The sequence below is a fragment of the Bactrocera tryoni genome, chromosome 3 (assembly GCF_016617805.1).
Source record: "Bactrocera tryoni isolate S06 chromosome 3, CSIRO_BtryS06_freeze2, whole genome shotgun sequence".
Taxonomy (NCBI): Eukaryota; Metazoa; Arthropoda; class Insecta; order Diptera; family Tephritidae; genus Bactrocera; species Bactrocera tryoni.
This window is the reverse complement of record NC_052501.1, coordinates 17,214,747-17,228,506: the sequence shown is the minus strand read 5'-3', so window position 1 is coordinate 17,228,506 and position 13,760 is coordinate 17,214,747. Positions and strand designations below refer to the sequence as shown.

The following is a 13,760-nucleotide window of genomic DNA, read 5'->3' as shown; positions in this document are numbered from 1 at the left end:
AAATTGTTTAAGCAGCTGGCAGCATTGCTCAAATGTTAGAAAATTTTTTGAATACATTTAATTTGAAACTGTAATATTGAACTACAGAAAATACATAAAATTTATTGAATGTATGTGCAACCTTTGACTATTTTTTTCAATTGTAATAACTTCTTAACCCGCTTAAATTTACATCCACATTTTGCAGTTATTAACTACCAAAGTTTGAAGAAATTTATTGAATATACATATATGTATGTATATATAGATGGCATCCCTTGACCAAAATTTTTGCAATTGCAATAATTTCTTAAACTGCTTAAATTTGACATTTATAAGTTAGAATTAATTGATTAAGTTTTAAAATAGGTGGCAACCCTTTACCAAAATTTTTCCAATTGTAATAATTTCTTAAACCGCTTAAGCTTGACATCTATTTCTAACTTATAATTAATTGATTAAATTTAAAAATAGGTGGCAACCCTTTTAAAACGTAATTGCTTATGAAAAGTTCCCTTTTTTAAATTTATTTCGATATTCCTTTTTCAGCTTTTAAGCTTTTTACTTAACAATTTCAAATACATGGCAACCTTATCAGTGCCGAATACTTTAAAGAAAATAATGAGAGTGAATCGCAACGGTAGATGAAACAAATGATAAACTGAGGGGAGAAATTTCTCTTATAATCGCTAAGTATCGTCTATTTATTTCAAAATTGAGTAATTAATAAAAATTGTTTAGCATCGAAAAAGATCTTGGTGGCATTGAGCAAACACATTTTTAAATGAATTTCTTCAATGTGGAGTTAACGTCACTAGACTGGTATTTTCGTATGTAAAATTGTTTAATGTTTTAATGTCCATATTTTTGAAAAATATTACAGGGAAGTTTTAAGTACAAAATTTCACCACTCAAAATTGTCTGTGGTTTGCTTCGAATATAAAAGTTTTTATGGTCGCTTGATGTGAGTTAACTAAATTTGAACAAATAATGTATTGCTATGAGATGATATAACAATTATATTGAAGTGTGGTATTTTGTAGAAATTTGTATGAAATTATCAACAGGCCTTGCCTTCATTTTTAAACTATGAACAACAGTTGCAATTGGTAGATCTGTCGAAAAAGTACTGCGACTTAAGAATAATCGAGATGCTAAAGGAAAGCCCCAAGAAATGCAAATGTCCAGCATTGTCAATAACCATCTGGGGCCCCACAGTATGATACAATGGTGGAGGTATCGACAGTGAGGCCACAGAGTCTGTTAAAATCCGCGTCAAGCGCTGGCATCCTAAAGAATGACTACTGCTCATGAACCCAATAACTGATCTCCATCTCGTATCGTCAAGGACCAAAACTGGGTCTTTGGCCTACCAGATTAATCTAACCTAACCTAAAAATAATCTGAACTTACTTAATACAAGTATTTATGACAAATTTCATCTAGATGCTCTTAATTGCCGAAAATCAGTTTTCATGTCCCACAAAAGATTGTAATAGTGTGCTCTCTACATGAATTAGGGTATGCTTCAGTAAACTGCTACAATTTTTAACCTCAAATTATTTATTTGTCTAAGCAAACTCAGTGTCATCAAACCGATGTCAAATAATTGTTAGAATTAATCATTTTCAATTCACCACTGTTGTATAATTTTAGTTGATGATTAATCACAGAGGAATTTAAACAAATTTAAACAAATTCCTAAGCTTGTCTTAACTCATCAAAATGTTCACATTAAACACATATTCGAAGCTTAGCAGCAAATACCTCAATCGCATCATCAATTATTCGCAACTGGCATTAGAACATTGCAGGAAATCATTGAAATACTTATGTATGTAATGCATACATTTGAGCACCTCAACTAAGCACACTTAAGCTTCAGCGAAATATCACGCGTATTGACATAAGTGCATAGATATTTGCTGCATGATATGTTTAATCAGCATTGCTTATGCAGAGAGATTTCACTCGAAACACACGTGGCAGACGGATTAAGGGATCAATGCAAAACATTACTAAGAGCATATTGTTTATTGTGTCGGTTGATGATTTGATTGCTGAAACAACTGAGTTACAAATAGCATAATCGGAGTAATACATGCGTATGTGTTGAGAAGTATTTATACGGATTTGTCGCAATTAAATGTGTATTGAATGTCACGCATGTCGAATCACGAAAGGAACATGCTTTAAATGCAGGGTGGCCCAAAAAAAGAAATAAAATGTAATTTTAAAATAAGTCTCATTGAAATTTCTGAGCTTACAAAAATAATGGTTTATTTAAAAATAAAACAATGAATCCAATTTTTTTAGGGGTCAATCCAAACAAGAAATGCATTTTGAAATATGTCTGTTTGAAAGTTTAGTGGTTATAAATAAGTTGGTTTATATAAAAACAAAATTTTGAATAAGCAATTAACAATTTTATTTTTAATCCAGAAAATTTTCGGCATCCCGATTTTAAAAATCTTTCAATATTTTTGAAATTTTTGTAGCTATAAAAAAATGGTGTTGATAAAAAAAATTATGAATAGATTTATTTCATTTCTAATCCCGAAAATTTTCGGGATCCCGAGTTCGAAAATTGTAAGTCGTTCCCAAATATATATAAAATAAATCAAACTGAAAATTGGTTATTACCTGCATTCCCGATCCCGAAATTAAATTCAAAATTTTCGGGATCCCAATGAAAATTACTTGTGTTTATACTACTACCCACCCAAAATTTAAATTCAATGAAAATTCGATATACTTCATATTTCTGTTTAGTGTAGTTGCAATGCCTTTTGTTTAGAGTCTTACGACCTCATCAGGATTAAGGAATATCGTAAAAAATACATACATATGTACATACATACGTCAAGCATAAGATCATCCAATTTGCAAACAGACCTCATGATAGGTATTCATATTAAAACAGTACAATTTTCTACATTTCTTAATAAAATCGAGCTCGGTAATATTCCAATAAAAAAACCAAAATAAAATTTCGGAATCCCGATAATGAAAGTTCGAAATATCAACAAATTTCTTAAATATTAGAGTTTGATACATAGTAACAACTAATTTATAATTCTAGTAAGTTTCAGGATCCCGAAAATTTGTAATATTCTATTGTTCCACAAAAGGTCAAATAGGATTTCAAGATTGAATTTCAGAAAATTTACAAATTTTTCATTCATTCTATTTGATCTACCACATAGTACATTGAAATTATTAAGGTAAAACTACATAAAACTTGTGAAGTCGGTTCTAGAAGTGACATGAATATCAAAGACGTGGGTTAAAATAATCAGTTAGATGCATATTGTAACTTTTTTACAGTTCTTTTACTGCTATAAATATTATTTGCATATATACCGAAATATTTCGGGATCCCGATAATTGGTCCCGATACGTAGTTCAACTAAAAAAAAATGTGTTTGAAGCTTATTTATGAAAGTTATACTCAGAATTTACTTCTATAAATATTATTTGCATAAATCCCGAAATGTTTCGGGATCCCGATATTTGAGCCAAAACGTGGTTAAACTAAGAAAATCTGTTTGAAGCTAGTTCATGAAAGTTATACTCAGATTAAAGGCATATAAATTATCACGAAGTATTTCGGTATCCCGAAAGGAAAACAAACAAATTTACAAATTTTTTTCTCTGAAAATGTTTTTAAATGCATATCGTTTCACCCTCTACCCACTTATATTTTTTTACTATTTTTTGGCAATTTTATTTCTGAGCACGATAACATTATAATCAGTCATCTTGGCAATGTCAATGAAACGCACACAAATGTCAATTTCGGCTATAGAGAAAAATTATGGCTCTCATAGACGAAAACAAGAGCTGATATGGGTATAATTGTTCTTTCGTATGTATGTAGTTGTGTAGAAGGTTATGCGTGTACCATATACTGCAGATAACAAAATTACGAGCAACGCGTAAAGAGCGCACGTTTAAGCACTTAAGCGTCTCCGATTTGGCTCAATGCAGTAATAAAATATCACATGAGCCTTAAGCCTCGCGAGGGAGTGCCTGAGTGCCTTTGTGCCAGAAGGGGGAATGAGTGGTGACATGGAGAACATCGCTGCTTTGGTGTGAGCGTGACGTTTAGGGAATTGAAATTTAAGCATGAGCATGCTTAGGCATTTTATGCTTGGGGAATGATAAAAAAATTATTGTTTCAATATTTATTATATTAGAAAAGGGTGAGGCGATGTGTGGAAATTCAAAGTAATTGAGTTGATTATTGCTAGTCGTCTTCGCTGCTTTAAGAAAGTTTCAAATATTTATTTATTTATTTCATTTATCGATTGCGGACATTCAAAATCCTCATACTCATCAGTTGGGTATTTGCAACCTTCTTTTCTTCTTTCCTCCTTAGTAGAAATTGCAAAAGCTTAAACAAATAACTTCCTTGCTCCATAAAATTTTCATTTTAATCAAGGCTTTTTACGCTTCATGCCTTATAAATAAGTAATTAAGCAACAAAACAAGTATCACAACTTCACTTACCCCATCGGGATTGAATTTGGGTGAGGCATGTGGTGCACAAAAATCCTGCAGCACATCCTGTAGCTTTCTCGTTGAATCTGCAAGTAAATAGGAAATAAAATACACATAATAAAATAATTCAATGTGTCAGCAAGAGTTTCAGAAAATTGTCAAAACTTGTAAATCGATTCATTTTAATCGAGTCAACCAATGTAAGCAACTGTTTATTAAGTAATTAAGCAATTATTTGTGTATGTACTTATTTGATTATTGCTTTTTGCTATTCACAACATACATATGTACATATGCATGATGAATGAGCAGTCAAACCAAGTAACAAGAAATTATGGGGGAATTTCATTTTACTAGTTGTACTGCTTGTGCTTGGAAAATTTGTTTGCTTTTTGAAAGTAAATTATTGGAATATTGATGTGTAGTTTTATATGTATGTATATGTTTTTATAAATTATTGGCGTAAACACCGCTTACCCGGTTATAGCCGAGTTTGCAACAGCGCGCCTGTCGTTCTTCCTTTTTCTTGTTTGCCGATAATTGGAGATTTCAAGGGTAGCCAGATCCTTCTCCACCTGCTCTTTCCAACGGAGTGGAGATCTTGTTCTTCCTCTGCTACCCCCGACGGGTGCTGTGGCGAATACTCTCAGAGCTGGAGTGTTCTCATCCATTCGGAGGACATGACCTGGCTTCAAGATATTATAGGTTGACTGCCTCAAAAATATAGTTTACAGCTTCTAGTTCATTTCCCTTTACATTCCTGCTAAAAACCAGCATATCTCTATTTCGTGTTATTCTCATTAACCTCCAGACCTATTTTAGCAGAATCACTCTCAATAACAACAAAAGCTTCGAAAACATCCTCCTAGACTTCTTTTCGTGACGAAGTTGAAAATGTCACAAGATATGAAATCGCCTCTGAAATCTTGCCAGGTATAAAAAGGTTCGGAGAATTCCGTACCTACCTTTTTGACGCTACTATAATGCGGCATACAGATGGTCTCTAATGAAGCTATTGAAAGCTGGCTTTTAATCGTCGAAGAGATAGCGGTTGTCGATTTCATATTCTCGGGTCATTCACGACCATGTTTTAAAAATATTTAAATTTAATATCTCGCAGAAAAAAGTAAAACACAAATTTTCACTCAACCGAGTTTCCAGGACTAAAATGACATCTAGAATGTCTCTTCAAACCCACTACTATCATATGTGTTTTAACAGACTGAGTGCGTCCAAATAGTGGCGCTCACAGCATTACTAATGCACTGCAGACTACACCAACAGCGACACCGAAAAATGGTATCAACCTCTAAACAACTGGGTATAGGGAGGGGTCCAAACAGGGTCATTCGGGGTCCTCGTGTAATTGCAACTTGACCACTGCATGTCTGGACTAGGAAAAGTCGCTGCAGAAGAGGTGCAGTGAGCCATTTGCCATGCAGAAGTGGCTGCTACGTATATTACGGTAGCATTTCAGAGCAGCTACTTTCAGTGGCGGAGGTGAGCGTTCAATTCGACCGCAGAGCGGCGATATTAGCTCGTAAACTCTGCGCTTAAAGTTAGTCAAGGAGTGTATATCTTTACTGGAAACCGATCAAGCTACTTCATTATTAGACTCGATTGGGAGCCCAGTCGATGAGCTAGTAAGACGATTTAGCCGTTCTCAACGGTGGGACTACGAGTTAGATCTCCGTTATCATCTTGCGTCCTAGCACAGGACGAAACATGACTGGCGTTATAAACTATCCAAGTGGGATCCTTATTAGAATTGACCATTGAACCTAATCTAAACCAACAGATCTGTTAACAGCACCTCTTAGATTCATAGAGATTCATGACAAGCTCTCAACGACCGATTGCTGTTATCTAGAACGGAATCAGGGTTCTTAATCTTATATCACCACTTAGTAAAAGCATCGCTTTGTACGACCAACCACTATTTCAAAGCTTCAATGAGGTCTAATCATTGATTTGCATCACTACTAATGGGTTGTCACATCAGTTATAGTAATTCTTATTTTCGTACAAGTTCAAAACAAACAAGAAGATGTCTTCTTTGCTTCGATAATGGAAAAAATATTTATGTATCAACACTATGGATTTCTTTCGAAACTTTGGGCAACTACTTCGAATAAGCTTACAGTCACTTTAGTTCTAATGGAAAGCAGCATTAGCGGAAATTTGCTAAATTAAAAATACACAGGCACTCATTCATCTTATACTGATAATTTAAAGGCGACTTGCCTGCATTCACCATGTAATGCAATCCAATTTATCTTGAGTACATTTTGGTGTTTAACGCTGCCCAATGAGCCATCATTTGCCAGCGCCGCCCCTCTTACACATGCAAATAAATAAGAAAAGTTTACGCCATCCACCATTTCTTTTCATTTTTCATCGCATTTTATTTTATTTCTTCGCTTTTTTTACTTCTTTCACATATATTTTTCACCCTCGTTTCCCACTCATTTAAGTGGCACAGCAACATTTGCTTCCTTTTTCCATTAGTTAATTGTATCCTGTTTGTTGCAACTCAATACAGCGTTCACATACATATACGTATATGTATATACATATGTACAGCCATATTATAGTGTATAGTAGTTCATGCCTGGGTGTGTGTGTGTGTGTGTTGCAGGCGATTAGTTAGGTGTCGCCAGTCAGTCAGCTCGACAGCAGTCTACCAAATTGTAAGATGACCTGTGTAGACCAGAGCGGAAAATAAGTTCCTTTTTTGCCTCGCTTTCTATAAATACTTCTCAATGGTGAATGAATGAACTGTTTGAGCAAAAAATTGCGAAAAATGTGTGGGCGTCAATATCCGCTTACATATACACATACATACATACGCTGTAATGTAAAGCGCGTCGAGGCGTTGGTCTATATTTCGTAATGTATTTAAGAGAGTAGAATTTGTATATGTTTGAGACTTATTTTTATATATAAGCATATATATGTTTATCAGCATGCAAATCTACATATGTGATATCAACTCAATTATGTATGAAACCTTAGTATGTACTATACGTGCTACGTATGACACTGTTTCGTTGATAAATTTATGCATGAAAATGTCATGTGACTGCAAATGACAAGTCTAAGTATACGCAGTTGCCACCTTGACCATAATTTATGCATGCATCCGGTTTTGCTGCACTCAAGGTATTTTTAGTTGAGTATTATTTAAGTAGATGTGTAGCTCTTGATAAACATAGAATAATCATGATAAATTACATTTTTTCATACTTTTGGTCCTGTGAAATTCCTTTGCTTGTAGCTTCCGACAAACCTATATTAAAGACACACTAATTATATCCATTTGCTCGGTTTCCCATTCTTTTTTTGAACATCTTGGGTGGTATAGAAATGATTTAGCTAAGTATCTGATTGCTAAAGAATCTTTGCTCTTGAAATAAAGTCACAAGAAAGAAGTCAGGGTAAACCAAGTATGCACTTCTTGGTGGTTCTTCATTTTCACTGCATTTTGACAAACTGTGAGCTTTACTGAAGAATCACCAGGTAATACAGATATTGCGCTGAAAAATTCAAGTGTTGGTTATTTAGATATGTAAGTAATAATTTCGAGAAACACTAACAAAATCACACATACATACAAATTTTAACAATTATGAGCTTCAAACTCACATCAATCCTGCATCATAATACTGTTTTTGAAATCACATGTATCTTTGTTAAAACAATTTCAGTTGCATTGTCCAGTTAGTAATTAGTTATTTTAAGTCGAGATAACAAGCTCTCAAATCCCACATCACACTAAACCGAACTTTCATTGAATATAAGTATCTTGTGATATCATAAGATCACATCATATTGCGTTATGTCGACAATACTTGCATTTGATTGCTCTGTTTGTAATGGAAACAAATTTTAATGATGTCCTATGTTTTCATTTTGAGTTTATATATTTCGTTCCACAGTTATACATTTGTAGACATGGAGTTCACAAATGCCGAAATTCGCGCTATTTTAAAGTTTTCCTTCGTTAAAGACAAATCCGCTTTAGAAACGTTCTGTGAGTTTAATGGTGTTTTGGGGATGGTACACTATCATTTCGAACGACACCATGGATAAGCCAGCCGGCGGAAGACCTGTGCTGACGAATACCGATCAAATCATGGACAACATCGAGTTAGATCGGCATGTGGCATTTCGTGACATCGCCCAGAAGATGGGAGTTAGTCACTAAACCATTTTAAACTATCTGCAGAAGGCTGGATACACAAAATAGCTTGATGTTGATATGCCGCATGATCTGACGCAAAAAAACCTTCTGGACCGAATCAACGCCTGCGATATGCTGCTGAAACGGAATGAACTGGACCCATTTTTAAAGCGAATGGTGACTGGCGACGAAAAATGGTTCACATACGACAATATTAAGCGAAAACGGTCGTGGTCGAAGGCCGTTGAATTGTTCCAAACAGTGGCCAAGCCGGGATTGACGGCCAGGAAGCCAGGAAGGTTCTGCTGTGTGTTTGGTGGGATTGGAAGGAAATAATTTACTATGAGCTGCTCCCATATTGCCAGGCGCTTAATTCTACCATGTAATGCAAACAACTGGACCGCTTGAAGCAGGCTATCGCCCAGAAGCATCCAGAATTGGCCAACAGGAAGGTTGTAGTGTTCCACCAGGACAACAACAAACCACACACTTCGTTGTTGACTCGTAAGAAGATACAAGAACTCGAATGGGAGGTTTTATCGCATAGCCCGGACTAAGCACCAAGTGATTACCACCTGTTCCTGTCATAGCGAATGCCCTTGTTGGTGTAAAGTTGAACTAAAAAGAGGTTTGTGAAAGTGGCTGTCCGAGTTCTTCGCAAATAAGGAGGGTGGCTTCTACGAGGGGGGTATTATGAAGTTGCCGTCCTGATGGAAACAGATTATCGAACGAAACGGCGCATATTTGAACTAAATCCGATCACTGTAACACATTTTATAAAGCATTGAATAAAGAGCAAAAAGAGCGGAAGGGAGATATTTGACAACCTACTTATTGTAGCTTATCAGTGTGCCTTCAGGTCTGGAAAATCAATAACTGACTAGATATTTACTATTCGCCAAATTTTGGAACGACACACAACACCTTTTCGCCGATTTTGAAGCTGCTTTTGACAGCGCGAAGAGGAGCTGCCTTTATGTCGCAATGTCTGATTTTGGTATCCCCGAAAAACTAATGCGGCTGTGTAACTGACGTTGTTCAATACCAAAAGCTTCGTCAGGATCCGAAAGGACTACTCTGAGCCATTCAATATCAAACGAGATTTCAGACAAGGCGACTGCCTACCGTGCGGCTTCTTCAATCTACTCCTCGACAAAATAATATAAATGGTGCGATCTTCTTCAAGAGTGTACAACAGCTGGCGTACGCCGATGCAGTGATATCATTGGATTGGACCAAGAAGCGAAACAAATGGGTCTGGTAGTGAACAAGGGCAAGGCGAAACATCTCCTGTCATAAAACAAACAGTCGTTGCATTCGCGACCTGGTTCCCACGTCACTATTGACGGTCATAACTTTGAAGTCGTCGATAATTTCGTCTATCTTGGAACTAGCAACAACGTCAGCCATGATGATCTGTACAAAATATGCGACGGCATTGACATAGTTCAGCGAATTATGAGACAGCGGCCTCACTCGCTATTTGTTTTCGAATTTCTTTAAGCAACTGATTCCATTTATTCATTGTTATCATAGGATAGGCAAATTTAATCAAGCTACAAATATTTGCTTCTGTTTTATATTTTTTAATTTAAAATTGATTTGGTTTGTTTTCTTTTTCTTTTCAGTGTTGCAGCAAATTATCTGATATCAAACATTTTTGCCGCAAATCTTTCAATAAATGGTAAGTTTGAAATTACTATGCATTTCTATAAAGTGTAAATTTGTAATACGACTTAATAATACATACTATATGTAAATAGTGATTGCTTGAGCCATGCAAGTCAATTTTATTCGCAATTAATAATATTATAGCAAATGAAAATTCAAAAGTGATGAATTTATAGTTCAGAAAAACACAGTTTTTCCAACGGCTGAACTGCTGTTAGTTTGACCCATGAATTGTAAGCTTTGCTGATTAGAGCAACAAAATTTTATTAAATTAATTTAATAAAATGCTCAGCTGGGCATTAACACCGACAAATTGTGCATAAACTAATTCCATTAAAATGCCTGCCTATGAGCGAATATACATATGTGTATATATGTATAGTATTAGAAAGTATATACCAGTATTGAGTAGATGTATGTATGTATATAAAAAATCACAGTAGTCAACAAATAGTGACGAAAACTGACAAAAAGTTATGGAAATTTTGTGGCTTGCTCTTTTTTCTTATTGTAATTTGGCAACACATTTAAACAGTAGCATTTTTAAAGAATTTAAAGCTCCTATTGAAATATGTTCAATCTTTTTCTACCTCTGTTAATGACGACAACATTTAAAATGTTAAAGACGCAGTATTTGAAGATCGTCATGTTGACATCAGAGAGATAGTAGAGGATCTCAATATTACTTACGAATCGATTCGACGCTTTTTGGTTAATGTTTTGGGTATGAAATGAATCGAAACCGAAAAATACAAGATTCTCTGAAGGCACTAAAATCCATCCCAGCCGAGGCCTATAAGAAATGTGTGGTTACGTTGACCCGACTTTTGTAAGAACGACTAGTATGGAAAATTGCATTAATCCGCAGCATGCATGTATTGGCTCAAGAATATGATTGAATTTTTTTTCAGTCCGGTTCAAATTTGATCATACCGTAGTTCTACTTCTCACAAATTATCATATCACTAACTATCTAGTAAAATCATTTGTACTTTGAATTTTTCCGAATTATTAGGAAGTCCTTACTTTTACATTCGGTGAGAGTAGTAGAGCTTTCATCAAAATCCTTAAAAGGACTGTGATCAGCCAGTAAAGCAACTACATATGTATATGCTATAGTGACTCGATCTGTACAATTTCATGGGAGTTTGCTGTCTTAGGTAATCTGGTGAAGTTTTCTAGTCAAATGCAAAAACTCTCCCTACATAGGTTCCCTTTTATATTTCGGTATTTGTCTGCAATCTGGCAACTCACAATTTTATTGTGAGGTTTGACATTTTAGTTGTTATACATACTCAGAACATTTTGACATATTAGCGGTATTTGTGTTGTTTACAGTAACTTAAAATATTCTTCTCCACCAAATATTGAATTTATATTGCAAAAACTTGTTTACTACTTTTGACTTGGATTAACTCGGCAACAATACATCGATGAACTTAATTCAACTTTTGACGATGAAGTTCTATCGGAGACCTGTGTTTATCTAAGGTATGGTGAATCCAATCGAGGCCGTAGATCAGTACAAAACAAATTTCGTAGAATTCATCAAAAATCAGTTATTGCTCCGGAAAATTTTCAATATGTGCGCAAAAAAAATTATTGACATTGGAACCCACACAAATTGTCAATCGCTGAAAAACAGGCTCGTGTCGATTGGTCTAAAGAAAAAAAAAACGAAAATGGTGCTTAGATGGTTGTTGCGTTCAGAACGCATGTTTTGAAGATACCTCAATCAGAGTGCCAAAAGTGCTTCGATAATTGGTTCAAACGCATGCAAAAGTATTTAGATCTTAATGGAGAATATTTTAGAAAACAATAAAGCGACCTACATGCCAGCTCTTCATTCTGAACGTTGAGTTTGTATGGCAGATATATGCTATATAGTTCCGATATTGGCCGTTTCGAAAATTGAGCGGATTCTTGGTGAGAAGAAAACGTGTGCAAAATTTCAGATCGATTACTCAAAAACTGAGGGAATAGTTCGCATATACTAGTATACAGCCGGCGTACGCACTGACAGACATGGCTAGATCGACTCAGCTTATCACGCTGATCAGTATATACGAGTATATACAAATGTTCTTTATAGGGTTGCTGGTGTTTCCGTTTGGGTGTTGCAATCTTCGTGGCAGACTTAATTTAACCCTGTTCAGGCTATAAAAATGCCTGAATAAGGCTACCACTTATTTTTTTAGATATTTAAAGCGCTCAACAATTTAAAATATTGCATTTCAACAATTTTAAAAATACGATGCATTAATTTACATAAACAGCGTTGCCACATCGATAAATTTTAATTATGTACATGAAATTTATTAAATCATTTAAATTAATTGACGACACCAGGGACCACCGACGACTACTTGAATACCTACAACATGTAATTATGCGCATATTCTTATGTATGTGTATGTATATATGCATATGTACATATGTATAAGTAGATGTTTATGTCGTAAATGCATATCCATTATTTAAATGGCATTAAGTGAGACCGCATTGTGGCCACAAGTGGATGCTTGGCCAATGACAAATACAAATGCCATTGACAGCGATAACGTAAAACAACAGCAATAAAAAGCATGACATGCTCAACGTCATGCACCATGAGAGTCGTCATCATTAGCATCAGCAACAGAAACATCTGCAATAACAACAACAACAACACAAGAGCATTGGTAACAACAAATCACCAACGTGTGACACTCAACGCTTCGACCAGCTGCCAAAAGCATGCCAAATTTGCGGGTTAAAGGAGCTGTAATAAGTACAACAGCAACAACAACAACAGAACGACAATTGAAAGAAATGACAGCAGCTGCACCGGCAATGATGCTACAACAAAATGTGTGCATTGCATGCAACTGAAGCATGGTGGGGACATAATGTTGAAAGTGTGAAGATGCACTCTTGCACACACATACGTATACACATACGCACATATATGTTTATGCATATGTTTACCTACGTATATGGCTGTGTGTTGCTGACCACATTTGTATGCATTTGTCGGTCATTGCGTTGTTGGTGCATTCTTCACAGAGCAATTAAAATGATCGCCAATCAACTTGAAACCACATGCAACAACAACACAACTACACTAGGAGTACAACAATAAATGTTCGTAGCTGTTTGCATTTGTGTGTGTGAGTGTGCGGGCAGTGTGTCATTCAAAAATGGTTTGTATTCGGCAACGCTTGAGGTGACGTACATGGAGAACGGCGTTTAGGGTCCCCATTCTAAATCTGGCAGTATCAAAAGAATCTAGCTGAAAGAAATTAGTAAGGAAGCACTAGTTTCGGGTGGAACGGAATATAAACAAAACAAGTTAACCTTTCACAGTTGCATTTTTTATAGAAAAAATGGATAATTCGTTTTCCTTGCAAATCTCATTGACATACATATGTACATATGCTTTTTA

General features: G+C 35.3%; 1 protein-coding gene and 1 long non-coding RNA gene across 3 annotated transcripts in view; one reads left to right on the top strand and one right to left on the bottom strand.

Annotated features, from left to right (window-relative positions):
- The window catches only part of LOC120771554 (diacylglycerol kinase 1), a 195,647-nt gene that overhangs the window by 91,360 nt on the left and 90,527 nt on the right, over positions 1-13,760 (bottom strand). For both annotated transcript variants that reach the window (XM_040099615.1, XM_040099616.1), the window contains exon 4: positions 4,492-4,568. In XM_040099615.1, the coding sequence (XP_039955549.1) occupies positions 4,492-4,568 (77 nt within the window). The remainder of the gene's footprint in view (positions 1-4,491; positions 4,569-13,760) is intronic.
- The window catches only part of LOC120771556, a 104,276-nt gene continuing 100,816 nt past the window's right edge, over positions 10,301-13,760 (top strand). Inside the window, exon 1 of the long non-coding RNA XR_005704979.1 lies at positions 10,301-10,349. This is a non-coding gene — a long non-coding RNA (uncharacterized LOC120771556). The remainder of the gene's footprint in view (positions 10,350-13,760) is intronic.